This window comes from Cetorhinus maximus, chromosome 14 (genome assembly GCF_964194155.1).
Source record: "Cetorhinus maximus chromosome 14, sCetMax3.hap1.1, whole genome shotgun sequence".
Classification (NCBI taxonomy): Eukaryota; Metazoa; Chordata; class Chondrichthyes; order Lamniformes; family Cetorhinidae; genus Cetorhinus; species Cetorhinus maximus.
The window spans coordinates 106,624,109-106,642,280 of NC_135892.1; the positions used below are offsets into that span (position 1 = coordinate 106,624,109).

General features: G+C 41.9%; 1 protein-coding gene across 1 annotated transcript in view; it reads left to right on the forward strand.

Annotated features, from left to right (window-relative positions):
• phf10 (PHD finger protein 10) overlaps nucleotides 1-6,288 on the forward strand; it is a 30,159-nt gene extending 23,871 nt beyond the window's left edge. Inside the window, exons 10-12 of the mRNA XM_078557435.1 lie at nucleotides 2,513-2,621; nucleotides 3,847-4,035; nucleotides 6,025-6,288. Of these exons, the coding sequence (XP_078413561.1) occupies nucleotides 2,513-2,621; nucleotides 3,847-4,035; nucleotides 6,025-6,110 (384 nt within the window). The 3' untranslated portion in view covers nucleotides 6,111-6,288. The remainder of the gene's footprint in view (nucleotides 1-2,512; nucleotides 2,622-3,846; nucleotides 4,036-6,024) is intronic.
• Nucleotides 6,289-18,172: the final 11,884 nt, after the last annotated feature.

Genomic DNA, 18,172 nt, shown 5'->3' on the forward strand with positions numbered 1-18,172 from the left:
TCAAATGGCTTCCTTCCATGCTGTATGATTTTTCTTCACTGAGCATTTATATATTAATTTTTAAATATAGACTTCTATTAACATATTGAAGATTACCTGGATATTTCCCTTGGAGTTGTCCATCACAGCCATAACTTGGGATGGGAGGGCAGGGATGGCGAGTGTGTGAAGAAGCAGCAGATTGTGGTAAGGAGGAGAATGTAAACATAAGCGGCAGCTGGGGAGCCAGTGTCAGTGGTTTGGAGTTCAGACGGTCAAAGAGTTGGACTTGCACTGCAGATTATCCTGGATCACTGTAAATACTGGTGGTAAATTCGTGATGTGTAAATTTGCAAGTCCTGAACAGAGAGAAAACAAATTAATTCTGCTGTTCTTATTTGTTGAGTTTTGACACAAGGGGCTTGAAACCATCACCAAGCCCTAGTGTAATACACTTCTAACTTGTGCAACATTAGTATTTAGTTCTTGGCCGTTGTAACCGCAGCATTATTGAGCTGCTGATGAGACAAGAACATGCCATTAGCTTTTTTTTAATGTAGGCACAAAGTAAGGTTCAAACATAATTCATGGTCATCCATCAAACTGCACTTTTTTAACATGCTAAATAACCAACATAGATACAGTTTACCTTAATATCTTGCATTCTTTGCATATAAGCACTTTTTCTACATATGTAGCTATTTGTGGCTGTGTTGATGGTTGTAGAATGATCGTAATTTATTGAGTGGATGGTGCATAGTTTCTCCTGGAGAGCAGAACTTGTGGAGAAACAGTAAAACGGAAAAAGGTTGTAACCAATCTGAACCTGAACTGTGTTCCCGATTTTGCTGAGGGCTGGCGCTCTAGGTATTAGTACAGTGAATCTTACAATGTTTTGATGTTCAAAAAATAGTTTTACGTTAGTTTTCTGTTTTACAAAAATGTAGAAGAAAATCTCAGAACTGTAAAAAAAAAAGCAAGATGTTTCATTGTTTGAATAGTTTCCAAACTGTAGAACTTATTTTATAGTATGATATCTAAGAGGTGCTGTCTTTCAGTTCTGCAGCCTCAGTTTAAAAAGTACTCAAATACTTGTTACCAAATTTTTGATGTAAACTTTTAACATCTGAACAACTTTTTAATAAAACATTAAGCCGATTTTAAGAGTGCCTCTGTCATCTTTTAGAAAGTGAATAGTTTTCCCGTGTGGCTCTGCAGAATGTTCAATGGCCCAGAATCAATTCTTTTGAGCAATTGTGTATTAAATGCCAAGTTGTCAGCAGCACCATCAGGGTACTGGAGCATGAACTAGTTAACAGATGCATTTATTCAATGCAAATTCTGTGACTTAGTTGGGGATATTTTGTGGAATTAGGTGAATGATCTCTGTATCTTTTATGTACCTTTTATGTACTTCCGCTTGGTTAAGAGGTCTTTTTTAATTTGAAAATAAATAGATTTTTCTTAACACTTTCAAAACCGGCCAATGAAGCAGGCTTCAACGTTTTGAATGTTAAAATCTTATGAAGGTGGATTTATTTTCTTAACAAAACTTACCATGCTAGTGTTTCTGCTATTCAGGCATAGGAATATTTGTAGTTTGATTTATTTAAGTAGGAGGAAGGGGAATAAACCTACTGATATTTACAAAGTTATTTAAATATTAGTGGCTCTTTAGTGACAATGTTCATGATAGGTTTGATGGTGCACTGTTTTACAACAGGAGCATTGCACCACTTAATGCATAATCTTCTGCTAAAGGGGTTATGTTTAACCTTGGCTGTCCCCTGCCTCACTACTTTAAGGCCACAAGATCAATTTGCTATAAATAGACACATCTTAAAGTCTCTTGCTGTTGCTGTGGGAAGTTTGCCAGTTGGCAGGTGCTTGCAAATTACTAGTTCCTGGTGGAAAATGCCTATGATTTTCCCCTTTTTTGAAATACTTGTGCTCTGAACTGAGATGAAAATGTGCTAGGTGCAAGATTTTTTTCCTATGTATTTGTGTGTTTGCATGCATATGTAAATACTAGAGGCCTTAGAAAATGGTAGTTTGGGAATAAAATGCTTCCAAGTATATTACTCTAGTTTTTATAATTTAGTTTCTGAATTTTCAGTACTAATTACATATTTGCGTACATTTTAATTTAAAGGTCCCTCTCTCAATTTTTAAAATTAATAGTGGCCTGCTTTCATTGTTTGTTCTGTATGGTCTTTCCTTGATCTTTCTTTGGTCATGATTGTCTATTTTTATGCTTTTTATGCCATATATGCATGCTCTAAATTCAAGCCCCTTATGTGCTTTAAGTGCTTTATCAGTGTATGCCTTCTGTGTTGTGTAATTATAAAAATATTTAAGGTTGATCCACTGATTTTAAACTGAATAGCTGGTTTGTATTTTTGCACCCACAAGCAAGAAAATCTTTTAAAACCAGGAATCTCTTTGCTCCTGCTGAGCCCTGACTCTGTATTCTGGACTGCTAGGTTCCACAGACATGATTTTTACAGTGCTGTTCTAACTATTGCCCTTCCAGCCTAAGATCATTCCAAATGCAATATGTGGGATTTGTCTAAAGGGTAGAGAATCCAACAAGAAAAGCAAACCTGAGGCACTCATACACTGCTCCCAGTGCGACAACAGTGGTAAGTAGGCCTAAATTAACTAGTGAAAACTATTCAGCCTTGTGTGTAATGTCTCATGTAGTTTGTTCTGCTCTGAAAATGACAGTGAACTGGTTAACACTGTAAGATACAAAACAACATAGAAAATAGGCACTTCAAATTACCACATGGTGAATTTTCAGTTATGCGATGCATATATCTTACCTGTAAAAATTTGGGGTGAAGTATGTGAGAGAATAGCATCTCAACTTGGTAAGACTGCATGAGCTTTTTTCTAATATATATCAGAAAATTATATGTACTAAATATGTTAGAAATTTTTAAACTTAAGTCTTATGCTAAATTAGTTAAAGTAAGCTGTCCACAGTTCTGGTCGTCATATTACAAAAGGGATACAGAAGCACTGCAGAAAGTACAAAAAAGATTTGCAAGCATGATACCAGAATTGTGAGGTTATAACTATCGAGAGACTAAACAGCCTTCAGGCTCTTTTTTCTCCAGAAAAGAGAAAACTGACAGGTGATCTGATGGAGGTTTTTAATATTATGGCTAAGATGTTTACACTTGTTAGTCCAAAACTAGGGACCCTAAATATAAAATAGTCACTAATTCAAAATAAAGAATTCAGAAGAAACTTCTTTACTCATGGTGGTTAGGACATGGAACGTGCTACCATATGGAGTGGTTGAGAAAAATAGCATAGATGCATTTAAGGGGAAATTAGATAAGTACATTTGGGGAAAGGAATAGAAGTATATGTTAATGGGGTGAAGTGAAATATGGTGGGAGGAGGCTCATGTGGCATAAACACCACCATTGACCTAATGCAAAAGCAAAATACTGCAGGATGTGGGAAACCTGAAATTAAAACAGAATATGCTGAAAATACTCAGCATGTCAGACAGCATCTGTGGAGAGAGAAACAGGGTGAAAGTTTCAGGTTGATGACCTTTCGTTAGAACTTGTGTCAAATGATGTTCTGAATATTTGCAGCATTTTCTCTTTATTGCCAGCAAAGACCTGTTGGGCTGAATGGCCTATTTTTGTAACTTAAATTCTATTTTAATTTTAAAACATGCCAGGTGGAGAGGAACAGCTTGCAATACACTTACAAGTTGTAACCAATACAATTGCTATTGTTCTGCAGAATCGTCATAATTGGTGATTCGTATTTGAAGCAACTTGGTGACTGATTCTTAAAAAGAGCATACCTTTTGAGTGGATAATTTGCCAATGCTTTCCGTAGGTCATCCATCCTGCTTGGATATGTTGTCGGAATTGGTGGCTGTAATAAAAACCTACCCGTGGCAGTGTATGGAATGCAAGACCTGCATAGTGTGTGGCCAGCCACATCACGAGGAAGAGATGATGTTCTGTGATCAGTGTGACCGTGGGTATCACACCTTCTGTGTAGGAGTGGCCTCCATACCTTCAGGTAATGTCAACTTGTATTTCAAAGCACAGTGTGTGATACTTGTTGATACTGAAATTTTACTGCCAGCTTTAGAAAAGGTGTGAATGTTCATATGGTCTGGTAGGTGAGATTATTAACCTAAAGAGTTGAACTTGCCTTAAATTATTTTTACATTGTACTTAGTGAGTTGTAGAATAATTTTATAAGAACAGCAGCGTGGTTATATTGTGAAATACGCAGTACAGAATTATATATAATCTTGTTCTGGCAATTGTTATTTTGTGTACGTGAGAGAATTTGAATTGGAAACAGGAATAGGCCACTTAACTCTTCCAGCCTGTTCTGTTGCCATTCAATTAGATTATGGCTGATCTGTGACCTAACTCAATTTGCGTGACTTTGCCCCATATTCCTTAACATCGTTGGTTAACGAAAAACTATCAATCTTCGATTTAAAATTTACAATTAGCCTAACATCAATTGCCAAACTGAAGAGTGTTCCAAGCTTCTACCACCCTTTGTGGTCGAAGTATTTCCTAACTTCACCGTTGCAAGGTCTGACTCTAATTTTTAGACTAGTCCCCAAGTCCTATATTAAACATAGAAAATGCTGGAACTACTCAGAAGGTCTGGCAGCATCTGTGGAGATAGAAGCGGAGATCATTTTTCAGGTTGATGGCCTTTTATCAGAACTCCTAGTCCAGGACTTCCCACCCAGTAAAAACAGTTTTCCTCTATCCTATCTGTTTCCTTTAGTACCTTGAAAACTTTGATCAAATCACCCCTCAACTTCTAAATTCTGGGGACTACAAGTCTAGTTGTGGTATCTACTCACATTTTAACACTTAAAATTCAGGTATCATTCTGGTAAACCTATGCTGCACTACCTCCAAGACTGATATATTCTTCCAAGATGCGGTATTTGGAACGGCTTACAGTACTCTAGGTGTGGTCTAACCAGGGCTTTGTATAGCTGAATTGGCCAAATAGCAAAGTGGGAATTTTGTGTGTATAAGCTCAATTATCAGTTACTTTGAATGAAGGGCCTGTATTACAGATACTTTATAAATGCAAGTTGCTGTATGAAGGTCAGACATTCATATGAGGGTCATGTATTCACAGTACAGTGGAAGGAGAAGTGCACGGCTAAAGGTCGCAAACAAATGAAAAATGGGAAAGAAAACCCTGCAAATGCATATTTTTAAACAATGAAATAAAATTAGATATGATCTCACACGTGCAGACTGAATGATCGGAATAATGTGCCATTAAATACTAATCAGTAACCTCGATACTTCAGTACTTCTCATTTGATTTTCTCTAGCCATCTAAGTGAGTTCTTTATGGCAGAATCAATTATTAGGATAGCCTGCTGGTTCATCATGGGCAGAATTTTTCTCTTGTCAGGTGGGCGTGTGCCCGACCCAAATGAGGGTAAAATGACATGCAATGTGTGAGTCGACAGCGCGCCCACGGATGGTTAAGAGGCCTATTAAGGCCCTTAATCAGTTAATTGATTTGAATTTTTTGGTTGGCAGGCGGATGAAAAGGCCAAGCGACTTTTGCATTTTTGGAGAAACCTCATCCATGTGCGGGATGAGATTTCGACTAGTGATTTTTATTAAAAAACTTTTAACGCTCCTATTTAACATGTTGCTGCTCATGTGACAGCGTCACACGAGGGAATCTCTGAATCCCAGCTCTGTGCCTCAGGGTGCTTTTACTGCATGCACCTCAGCGCTCATCCCCCTCCCGGCAGCACTGCAGCGTGCGTTTCACATTGGCAGGCTGTTAATTGGCCGGCCAGCGTGAAATCGTGGTCGGCTTCGCGACCACTCCTGGGCCCGTCTGCCACGCCCGCCTGACGAGGTCAAAATTCTGCCCCATATCTTCTTTACACCAGACCCCTTCAGATCCAATTTCAGTGAAGCTGTTGGGCGTTTCTGCGTCTGTATATCATGGTTTCAATCCATACGTAATGCAATATGACACTCTTGTGAACTGTTTCAGGTCGTTGGATTTGTGAGTGCTGTGCGAACGTTCCTTCCACAACCAAGAAAGGGGCACGGCGAGGAAAAAGTAACAAAGAAGGATAATGCTATGGCATCAGAACCAATCCAGAAAATGTATGGCCAGATTAAAGTTCTTGTCGAAGCTTTGGCCGACTAGGAATAGCAGGTGCTTTTGTGATCTCAATGTGTTTTATAAATATCATTTACATTATTTGTACGGAAAAAAATATTTTGAACCAAATAAAATGACAATGAAACAATACCAAGTGGTTGCACGGATTTGTTTGGGGTGACATTGCGCTGTCCAAATTTTTTCAGCCAATTGCAAACTGCAGCATTTATCGATAGAAACCCGATTATTTAGTTGCCTTAGTAGGGACATGGGAACAGGAACGGGTGATTCAGCCCCTTGGGCCTGTTCTGCTGCTAATCAATCAAATTATGGCCAGTCTGTACCTCAACTCCATTTACCCACCTTTGCTCCATACCTTTGATACCCTTACCCAACAAATATCAATCGATGAAAGGTCAGCGACCTGAAATATTAACTCTCTACACAGATGCTGCCTGACCTGCTGAACATTTCCAGCATCTTCTGTCTTTATTTGAAATATCAATTGATCTCAGTTTTGAAAGCTGAAATTGTCCCAGCATCCATAGCCTTTTGTGGAGAAAAATCTAAGTTTCTACCACACTTTTTGAGTAGAAAAAGTGCTTGCTGATTTCACTCCTGAATGGGTCTAGCTTTAGGATTGTGGCCTCTTGTTCTTGATACCTCACCAGAGGAAATAACTTACCCATATCTATCCTATTGAATCTGTTTTTTACTGTTTTAAAAACTCAACTCTATGAACTCAATCCTGGAACATTTCTTCTTCAACCTACTACCTCTCTACCCAACTTCAAAAGCCTCCTCAAAGCCTACCTCTTCAGTCACCTCATTGATATCGTGTCGTGTTCATTGCCTGTTCATGAAATGTCTTCAGCCATTTTGCTACTTTCATAGCACTTCATTAGTATGGATTGAAATTAGCTGGACTGTTATTAATGTGGTTGTCTCATTGTGTTGGAACATCAGGATGTCTCTCTCGCAGTTAAATTGGAAGATTGACTTTTGACTTTATTGGGGGGGATTCTTCTCTTTGGATTTTCTGTCTGCCCCAAACGTGCCCCACTTTTTTTGGTCACGGAACATTACACATGCCAAGCTCTGTGTGGGCTGGGTGGATGAATCCAGTCCACCTCCAACAGAAAAATGCTGGAAACACTCAGGTCAGGCAGCAACTGTGGAGAGAGAAACAGAGTTAACGTTGCAGGTCGATGACATTGTGTCGGACGTAATGGGTTTTAAGCAGGGAAAGAATAATGGGTAAGGTCCTTGGTGAGATAGAGGGAAGGAGAGATTAAATTACAAACTGGATGATGGTAACTGTCACATTCCCTTTTCTTCTTTTCCCCCTCCCGTCATTTCCCTTCCTCTGATGTTTTTATTATCTTAAATGCATTAACCTTCTACACTCAATTCTTAAACTTTATTTTCCTCACCTTCAGATGCCTCAAACAAAAGCATAAATTTGTTGTGATCCTAGCTCCTGTCAATTTCTCCTCCTCGTATACATACAGCAGATAAGAGCAGTCAGCGGCAGCCCTTCTGATATGTGGCTTTAAGGCTCAATGGTTTAAGTCTAAGTACAGAATAGTTAAACCTTATGGATTCTATGTTAATTTGTTATGAATTTTGTAATTGGTGGGGTGGGGAGGGGCCGTGGGAGGAAATCTTGAACTTGGCTCAGTGGTAGCATTGAATCAAGATCAAAAGCTCATCAAATCAGAGACTTAAAAGGAGAGAGGGATTTTACCATGTAAGTTTAAAATTTTCTCCCTTTAGCACTTCATCCCTTGTTGGTTTTACTCTCTGATCCAGCAAAGCCTCAATTTTAAAACTTTCATCCTTGTTTTCAGATCCATCCATTATCTTACCCCTTCCTGCCTCTGTAACTATCTCCAGCCTTACAACTCTCAATTTAAAAAAAAAAATTCTTGCATGGGATGTGGGCGTCACTGGCAAGGCCAGCATTTGTTGCATATCCCTAATTGCCCCTGAACTGAGTGGCTTGCTGGGCCAATTCAAAGGGCATTGCTGTGGGTCTGGAGTCACATGTAGGCCAGGTAAGGACCGCAGATTTCCTTCCCTAAACAGCTTTAGTGAACCAGATGGGTTTTTACAACAATCGGTGATAGTTTCATGGTCACTGTCACTGAGACTAGCTTTCAATTCCAGATTTTTAATTACTTGAAGTTAAATTCCACCAGTGCCATGGTGGGATCTGAACCCACGCCCCCAGAGCATTAACCTGGGCCAAAAACTGAAAATGCTGGAAAAACTCAGCAGGTCTAGCAGCATCTGCGGAGAGAGAAACAGAGTTAAAGTTTCAAGTCCGTATGAGCCTTCAGAGATAGAGAAGTAGAAATGTGATGAAATTTATATTGTTTAAGGCGGGGTGGAGCAGATGAAGCTGGATAGAAGGCCAGCGATAGGTGGGGGCAAAGGAGAGATTTGCAAAGATGTCATGAACAAAAGGACAAAGGGAGCGTTAATGGTAGTGGTTTTCACAAAGGGAGTGGTAAAGGCAAAATAACTGCAGATACTGGAAATCTGAAACAAAAACAGAAAATGCTGGAAAACCTTAGGTCCAACAGCATCTGTGAAGAGAAAAGCAAGAGTTAATGTTTCGAGTCCGTATGACTGATCTTCAGAGCATCTGAAGAAGTCATACGGACTCGAAACGTTAACTCTGTTTTTCTCTCCACAGATGCTATTAAACCTGCTAAGTTTTTCCAGCATTTTCTGTTTTTGTTACTGGTAGTGGTTTTGACGAAGGGAGTGTTAACCAGGGCCTCTGGATTCCAAGTCGAGTGACATTACCAATATGCCACCATATCTCCTCAAATTTCTGCATTCCTAAAATCTAGCTATTTGCAAATCTTCAGTTTTCATTTTTTTTGAAAAAATACTTTATTCGTAAATTATCTGGAAGGACATTACAAAACATTTCTAAATCGCATCACAAAAAGTGCAATCAGATTCAACTTTTACACATGGATCACAAGGTGCTGCTATACAATCAATGAATTTTACAATCCTTTCAATATGGTCATTACAGACAGTCAGACAATGGTATTGGAGTTATCAATCATACATCATGTTGCACTCTGAGGTGCTTCAGTACAATTAATACAATTAGTATTCAATGCATACATTCATTGTGAGCCGTACAGCCCGAGGGGTCTATACAATTCCCAGCCCCTCGGTGCACTATAGCAGAAAGGTCGTAGCGACCTTTCCCCATTGCGCCTTTGCAGCGGCTGCCCCAAGCTTTAGTGCATCCCTCAGCACGTAGTCCTGGACCTTGGAATGTGCAAGTCTGCAATACTCAGTCGGGGACAACTCTTTGCATTGGAACACCAACAAGTTTCGGGCAGTTGATGATCCTCCAGCTGCAGTTGATGTTTGTCTCGGTGTGTGTCCCTGGGAACAGCCCGTAGAGCACAGAGTCCTGTGTCACAGAACTGCTTGGGATGAACCTCGACAGAAACCACTGCATCTCTCTCCAGACCTTCTTTGCAAAGGCACAATCCACAAGGAGGTGAACAACGGGACATACCAGCCACGACTTTAAACCAATGACCTTAACTGAAGAACCAATTACTTCCACCTAATCCCACTCCCTTGTCTTATCCAATGCCTTCACACCCTTCCTCAAGTATGGCGCCCAGAACTGGTCCCAGTACTCCAGGTGAGAAATAACTAGTGTCTTATACAAATACAACATGACCTCCTTATTCTTGTACTCAATGCCCCTATTAATAAAGCCAAAGATGCTGTATGCTTTATTAACTGCTCTCTCAACATGTCCTGTCATCTTCAATGACTTATACACTGAGGTCTCTCAGTTCCTGCACCTCCTTTAGAGTCTCTCCCTTTATTTTATACTGTCTGTCCATATTTTTCCTACCAAAATGAATCACCTCACATTTCTCTACATTGAACTTCCTCTGCCACTTGTCTGCCCAATCTACAAACATGTCTATGTCCTTCTGAAGTTCAAGACTATCCTCATCACAGTTGACAATAAAATAAAATAAATTGACAATACAATGAAAGGATCATTCTTGAAGTGCAGTCAGTGTCACTATGTAAGCAAGTATTTTAAGAACAACCAAGACTCTCAAACTCCAAATGAGTGAATGACTAGATGATTAGCTTTTGGTGGTCTTTGTTGAGGGGAAATGTTGTCCAGGACACTCAGGATGAGACACTCAGAAGGGACCTCGGTTTGACATCTCATCTGAATGATGGCACCTCTGACAATATAGTGCTCCCTCAGTATTGCACTGGAGTATCAGCATAGGGTTATGTCACTTAATCCCGTGACCTCCTAATGCAAAAATGAGAAGCTACTAAAGAAGTCAAGCTGACAGTTGAGGAGGAAAAGCATTCATACATATCAGTAGTAGTATAAAGTAAATATATACACTTTTGCATTCATTATTGCGCAGCAGAAATGGTGGTTGGCAGAAGGAAGCAGGGTGCATTACAAAGGCACTAAATGGACACCCTGATGGATCACTTGAAGCAGCGAATCATTATTCCTGACTCTTGAAGACCCTGGCCAGCGAGAGATGGCATGCTGGAGTGAGAAAAGGACTGAAGGAGTTTGAGCTATAACACCATGCCAGTGTTGAGGCAAGGCATGTGAGATGGAAGAGTTGGCAAAGTCAGAAGGATCAACAAGGCAACCCTCCTCTTCTGCACACAGGAATGTGAAGTTTTTGGCATAGAGCTTGCCATGTATCAGTCTGCATCGTCATCAAAGCATCCATCTATCATGGAATTATGCTCCCTTCATGTCTGGCACCATTATCCTCAAGCACAAGAAATACACTACTACAGGTCCCTTTTACATAGACGTTCAGTTTGGACGCACCTGGAATAAATGGGATGACAGCCTGCTCCCTCTACTGAACAAAATCCTAAGTGAAACTTGTTTGTGTGGGGTCAATCCAGTGCCTACCAGGCAAGGGTTCTGTTGAAGGGTCATTCGGACTCGAAACGTTAACTGTGCTCCTCTCCGCAGATGCTACCAGACCTGCTGAGTTTTTCCAGGTATTTTTGTTTTTGTTAAGGGTTTGTAACACAAAACCAGCCACAAATTGAGCCAGTTTGGAAGTGGTCAAAAGTGTGTTTTTGTTTAGCCAGCATAACTGATTCAAGTAGGAACTCATCACCATGTTAAAGCATCTATAACAAAGTTACTGAGATATCTACACAGGTAGTTTCTATTTGCTTGAGAGTGCACACTTACTCCTAATAGGGATACATCCTACTTATTAAGTCTAGAGAGTTGAGAAGGCCCAAATGTGCAAAGAGTAATGCCAGGTTGCAAGCAGCTAAAACAATGCCGTTTACCTACCCAGATAATCTTGCTGCTTGGCATCCTATGACAAGAGCACTCACTGGGACATGTAGCGTCATAGTGAGTTTGACTAACTTATAAACTTTTAAGGACTGAGATTGGGGCAGAATAAAGAGACCCAAAGATGGCATTTGATTTTCACTTTATCTTACCGAGCTTTGCTTGCTAATTCTGTGGCCAAAAAAGAAAAAGTGTGGCTTTCCCAACATTTCCTTCATGTACTTTGGTCAATTCAAACTGGTCTGAAGAGGGCCCCCTTGTATCGTTTTTGAGAACAGCTATAATGAAGACTGACAGGAAGCAATGGAAGTTGGGAAAAGGTTAAAAAGCATAATCCAAAACAAATGCTTTGGCAATCAACCTTAAAAAGGACTACTGGTTCTGGATTTAACTTTTCTAGTTTCTTGACCTAAATCTATTACACATGGATCCATGAAATCCGGTGCAGTGTCACTTAGTTCAGTTTAAACATTTAGAGCTTAATAACTTATGAAAACATAAAAGGCATGATGCCTAATTTAATATATTGCATTTTATATGGTGACTTACAACATTGAAACATTTCAAAGAGCTTCTTAGAAAGAAAGACTGGCATGTGTGTCAGCCGTGGCTTAGTTGGTAGCATTTTCGCCTCTGGGTCAGAGGTTTATGGATTCATAGTCCCAGTCCAGGAATTGAGCACAAATATTTAAGCTAACACTCCAGTCCTGAAGGAGTGCTGCACTGTTGGAGGTGGCGTCTTTCAGATGAGACATTAAACCAAGGCCCTGTCCGTTATCATTAGTGGATTTAAAGGACACCATGGCATTATTTCAAAGAAGAGCAAGGGAGTTATCCCTGGTGCCCTGACCAATATTTATCCCTCAACCAACATCAGTAAATCAAATTAACATTTCCATTCGTGGGAGCTTGCAGGGGAAATTTTTTTTTAATTTCTTCATGGGATGTGAGCATTTACTGGCAAGGCCAGCATTATTTCCCATCCCAAACACCCTTGAGAAGGTGATGACGAGTCACCTTCTTGAACCACTGCAGTCTGTACGCTGTAGGTATACCCACAGTGCTGTTAGGGAGGGAGCTCCATGATTTTGACACACGTTTTCCACGTGAGTGTCCTCGACTCCATCCTGCAGCATGCTGCAACCTGCCATCATCTCAGCATAACCCCAACCCAGCACGAGGTAGAAAAGGCCATTCGACAGCTAAAGAGCAACAGGACATCAGGAGTAGATGGAAACCCCGCCGAAGCACTAAAGCATGGTGGAGAAGCACTATTGGCACGAGTACATGGCCTCATCTCCCTTATCTGGAAGGAGGAGAGCGTGCCAGGAGATCTCAGAGACGCCGTAATTGTGACCATCTTCAAGAAAGGTGATAAGTCCAACGGTGGTAACTATAGATGAATCTCCCTGCTGTGGGCTACAGGGAAGGTCATCGCAAGAAGCCTCCTCAATCGCCTTCTCCCCATGGCTGAAGAGCTCCTCCCAGAGCAGCAATGTGGATTCCGGCCACTAAGGGGCACAATGGAAATCATCTTCACCCGGCAGCAACTGCAAGAGAAATGCAGGGAACAGCACCAACCCATGTACGTGGCCTTCTTTTAGACTAACCCCTGTCACATGAAAAGAAAAATGAAGGATAAATTCATACCAGGTAACTCAATGGTATGGTTCTGCTACCGAATTAATTATCCAGAGAATGTGAGCTTAAATCCAACCATTGCAGTTTGAGATTTCAAATCCAATTTTTTCAAAGAAAGCTGGCAACTGTAAAAGTGACCGTGAAGCTATCAAATTGTAATGAAGACCAAACTGGTTCATTAAAGTCCTTTAGGGAACGAAACCTGCCATCCATACTCAGTCTGGCTAACACCCCAAAGACAAATTAAAAATAAATCCGTAATCCACATTGAAGTTTTGGTGTACATTCTTTGGATTTCTAGGCGTGCAAGCTATTATTGGTTTCAAAGCATCTAGGAAAACATAACTGGGCCAGAACAAAGTTGTTAAAGGACGCTGGAAAATTTTCAACATTTGGATGTTGTCAATTTTTACTTTGTGCGTCTGTACGTTGTCTCCATTTGCTAGTATAAATGCACTTTGAATTGGCCTTTGCACACAGTAACCCCATTTTTTCCTTGTGATCCAGCTTGGAACTAATTGAAAGGTAGTGGGCCCAAAATTTGTCAACATGCAAAACTGAGCATGAATATAGTAACACGTGGCAATGGAGATGCCCGAGGTCCAAACTAAATTTCTTCTTGGTCCCCGTCAGAATAACTCAGGTGAGTTTCATTAGGATGCCTGATTTTGTTTCATGCTGAGGCCCACAGGTAAGTCCGGGTGAGGTGATAAGTTGGGCGGGTGATGTCGAGTTGACAACTGCCCTAAATTGTTGTGTGGAATCAGGAGAAGCACTTCTCTTCACAGGATATAAAAACTTTTAAATGTTTTGGATCAAAGTTTCAGCAATCTTCAGGGGTCCCTTTAACAACGGCTAGTTAGGCTCAAGAACCATTAGCAACAGTTGGAGCCATTGAAGTACTTTTGAAGTGTGGGTCACGCATTGGACTCTTCAGTCACCTGAGAACTCATTTTCAGTGTGGAAGCAAGTCATCCTCAACCCCGAGGGACTGCCTAAGAAGGAGAAGAAGGAGTCTAAAAATATTTGCTGATGAATCCATTATACTCCTATAAAAGTGAAATACAGGATATCCATCATTTTTTTTTCTATTCATTCATGAGATGTGGGCTTTGCTGGCTGAGCCAGCATTTATTACCCATCCCTAGTTGCCCTTGAGAAGGTGGTGGTGAGCTGCCTTCTTGAACCGCTGCAGTCCATGTGGTGCAGGTACACCCACAGTGCTGTTAGGGAGGGAATTCCAGGGTCTTGACTCTGTCAGTGAAGGAACGGTGATGTACTTGCAAGTCAGGATGTGAGTGACTTGGAGGGGAACTTCCAGGTGGTGGTGTTCCCATGTGTCTGCTGCCCTTGTCCTTCTGGGTGGTAGTGGCCGTGGGTTTGGAAGGTGCTGTCGAAGGAGCCTTGGTGAATTCCTGCAGTGCATCTTGTAGATGGCACACACTGCCACAACTGTGCGTCGGTGGGAGTGAATGTTTGTGGATGTGGTGCCAATCAAGCGGGCTGCTTTGTCCTGGATGATGTCAAGCTTCTTGAGTGTTGTGGGAGCTGCACTCATCCAGGCAAGTGGGGAGTATTCCATCACACTCCTGACTTGTGCCTTGAAGATGGCAGACAGGTTTTGGGGAATCAGGAAGTGAGTTACTCGTTGCAGGATTCCTAGCCTCTGACCTGGTCTTGTAGCCACAGTATTTATATGGTTAGTCCAGTTCAGTTTCTGGTCAATGGTAATCCCCAGGATGTTGATAGTGGGGGATTCGGTAACGCCATTGAACATCAAGGGGCGATGGTTAGATTCTCTCTTGTTGGAGATGGTCATTGCCTGACACTTGTGTGGCACAAATGTTACTTGCCACTTGTCAGCCCAAGCCTGGATATTGTCCAGGCCTTGTTGCATTTGGACATGGACTGCTTCAGTATCTGAGGAGTTGTGAATGGTGCTGAACATTGTGCAATCATCAGCGAACATCCCCACTTCTAACCTTATGATGAAAAGAAGGTCATTGATGAAGCAGCTGAAGATGGTTGGGCCGAGGGCATTACCCTGAGGAACTCCTGCTGTGATGTTCTGAAGCTGAGGTGACTGACCTTCAACAACCACAGCCATCTTCCTTTGTGCTGGGTATGACTCCAACCAGCGGAGACTTTTCCCCTTGATTCTCATTGACTCCAGTTTTGCTAGGGCTCCTTGATGCCACACTCGGTCAAAAGTGGCCTTGATGTCAAGGGCAATCACTCTCACCTCATCTTGGGTGTTCAGCTCTTTTGTCCATGTTTAAACCAAGGCTGTAATGAGGTCAGAAGCTGAGTGGCCCTGGTGGAACCCAAACTGGGTGTCAGTGAGCAGTTTATTGCTAAGCAAGTGCCGCTTGATAGCACTGTTGATGACCCCTTCCATTACTTTACTGATGATCGAGAATAGACTGATGGGGCAGTAATTGGCTGGGTTGGATTTGTCCTGCTTTTTGTGTACAGGACATACCTGGGCAATTTTCCATATAGCCGGGTAGATGCCAGTGTTGTAACTATAGTGGAACAGCTCGGCTAGGTGCGCGGCAAGTTCTGGAGCACAAGTCTTCAGTGCTATTGCCAGAATATTATCAGGGCCCATAGCCTTTGCAGTATCCAGTGCCTTCAGCCGTTTCTTGATATCACGTGGAGTGAATCGAGTTGGCTGACAACTGGCATCTGTGATGTTGGGGACCTCCGGAGGAGGCCGAGATGGATCATCCACTCGGCACTTATGGCTGAAGATTGTAGCAAATGCTTCAGCCTTATCTTTTGCATTGCTGTGCTGGGCTCCTCCATCATTGGAGGATGAGGATTTTTGTGGAGCCTCCTCCTCCACTGAGTTGCTTAAATGTCCACCACCATTCATGACTGGTGTAGCAGGACTGCAGAGCTTAGATTTGATCTGTTGGTTGTGGGATTGCTTAGCTCTGTCTATGACTTACTGTTTATGCTGTTTGGCATGCAAGTAGTCCTGTGTTGTAGCTTCACCAAGTTGACACCTCATTCTTAGGTATGCCTGGTGCTGCTCCTTGCATGCCCTACTCTTCATTGAACCAGGGTTGATCCCCTGGCTTGATGGTAATGGTAGAGTGGAGGATATGCCGGGCCATGAGATTACAGATTGTGTTCAAGTACAATTCTGCTGCTGCTGATGGCTCACAGTGCCTCATGGATGCCCTTGAGTCTTGAGTTGCTAGATCTGCTCAATATCTATCCCATTTAGCACACAACATGATGGAGGGTATTCTCAATGCGAAGGCGGGACTTCGTCTCCACAACGACTGTGCGGTGGTCACTCCTACTGATACTGTCATGAACAGATACATCTGTGGCAGGCAGGATGGTGAGGATTAGGTCCAGAATGTTTTTCCATCTTGTTGACTCCCTCACAACCTGCTGCAGACCCAGTCTAGCAGCTATGTCATTTAGTACTCGGCCAGATCGGTCAGTAGTAGTACCAAGCCACTCTTGGTGATGGACATTGAAGCCCCCCACCCAGAATACATTCTGCGCCCTTGCCACCCTCAGTGCTTCCTCCATGTGGTGTTCAACATGGAGGAGCGCTGATTCATCAGCTGAGGGAGGGCAGTACTTAGTAATCAGCAGGAGGTTTCCTTGCCTATGTTTGACCTGGTGCCATGAGACTTCATGGCGTCTGGAGTAGATGTTGAGGAGTGCCTCCTGATTGTATACCACTGTGTCGCCACCTCTGCTGGGCCTGTCCTGTCAGTGGGAGAGGACATACCCAGGGATGGTGATGGCAGAGTCTGGGACACTATCTGTAAGATATGATTCCGTGAGGATAATTATGTCAGGCTGTTGCTTGACTAGTCTGTGAGACAATTTTGGCATTAGCCCCCAGATCTTAATAATGAAGACTTTGCAGGGTTGGCAGGGCTGAGATTGCCATTGTCGTTTTCGGTGCCTACGTCAATGCCTCGTGCTATGTTTGGTTTCATTTCTTTTTTGTGACTTTGTAGCGGTTTGATACAACTGAGTGGCTTGCTAGGCCATTTAAGAGTCAACCACATTGCTGTGGGTCTGGAGTCACATGTAGGTCAGACCACGTAAGGACAACAGATTTCCTTCCCCTAAAAGGGCAATTGATAATGGTTATCATTAGGCTTTTAATTCCAGATTTTTATTGAATTTAAATTCCACCATCTGCCGTGGCAGGATTCAAACCCTGGGTCCCCAGAGCATTACCCTGGGACTCTGGATTACTAGTCTAGCAACAATACCACTATGCCATTGCCTTCCTATATATGGGCAGCATTCAGAGCTTACATAACCAAAACAATACTTTGTAATTTTATTGTACCTCTCCTGTACATTGAAATTATTTTATTAAATCAGGTAATTGTTCTACCAAATGTTTATTATCACAAACCCTTAGAGACGGATAATTTTTAAAAGGATACTTGAATTCCCGGTGGCCAACTTAAAGGAATTGAATGACAAGATTGTAAGTTTTAAGAGTTTTACTGTAACAAACAAACTAAAAGCATTGATTAAACATTACTTAATAAGCAACTAATACTTTAAATTGCAGAAAAGGTATCTCCCTTTAATTTTTAACACAACCAAAATCTTATGCCAGTTATTCTTTACGTCCCATTGTCCGCAGAATAGGTTTTCACAACCAGTCCAACATCACTCTCAGCTTCCAGTGGGTTCGCTTCTCTTCATGTCGTCGAGTTGTAATGTCACGTGACCGTCAAAAGACACTTCTCTCAATTTCTGCAGAATTTTCAAATCAAATACCAGCATTAAGGCCCACTCTGGCGATTCTTCCCCCCCACCCCACTCTCACCCCCCGCCCCCCCCACAACCCTCCCACCCCCCTTTGCCAGAGAATGGGTTCCCTCCTGCATCCTGCTTCGGTAGCTCACAGGAAACTCACAGCTTCACCTCTCTGCTGACTATAGTAGCTGCAGTCCTTTATTTGTCTCTGAGACTTCCCTCTCTCTTTCTGTCCAAAACCTTGAAGACTGAAATTCTATGCATAATCAGTAC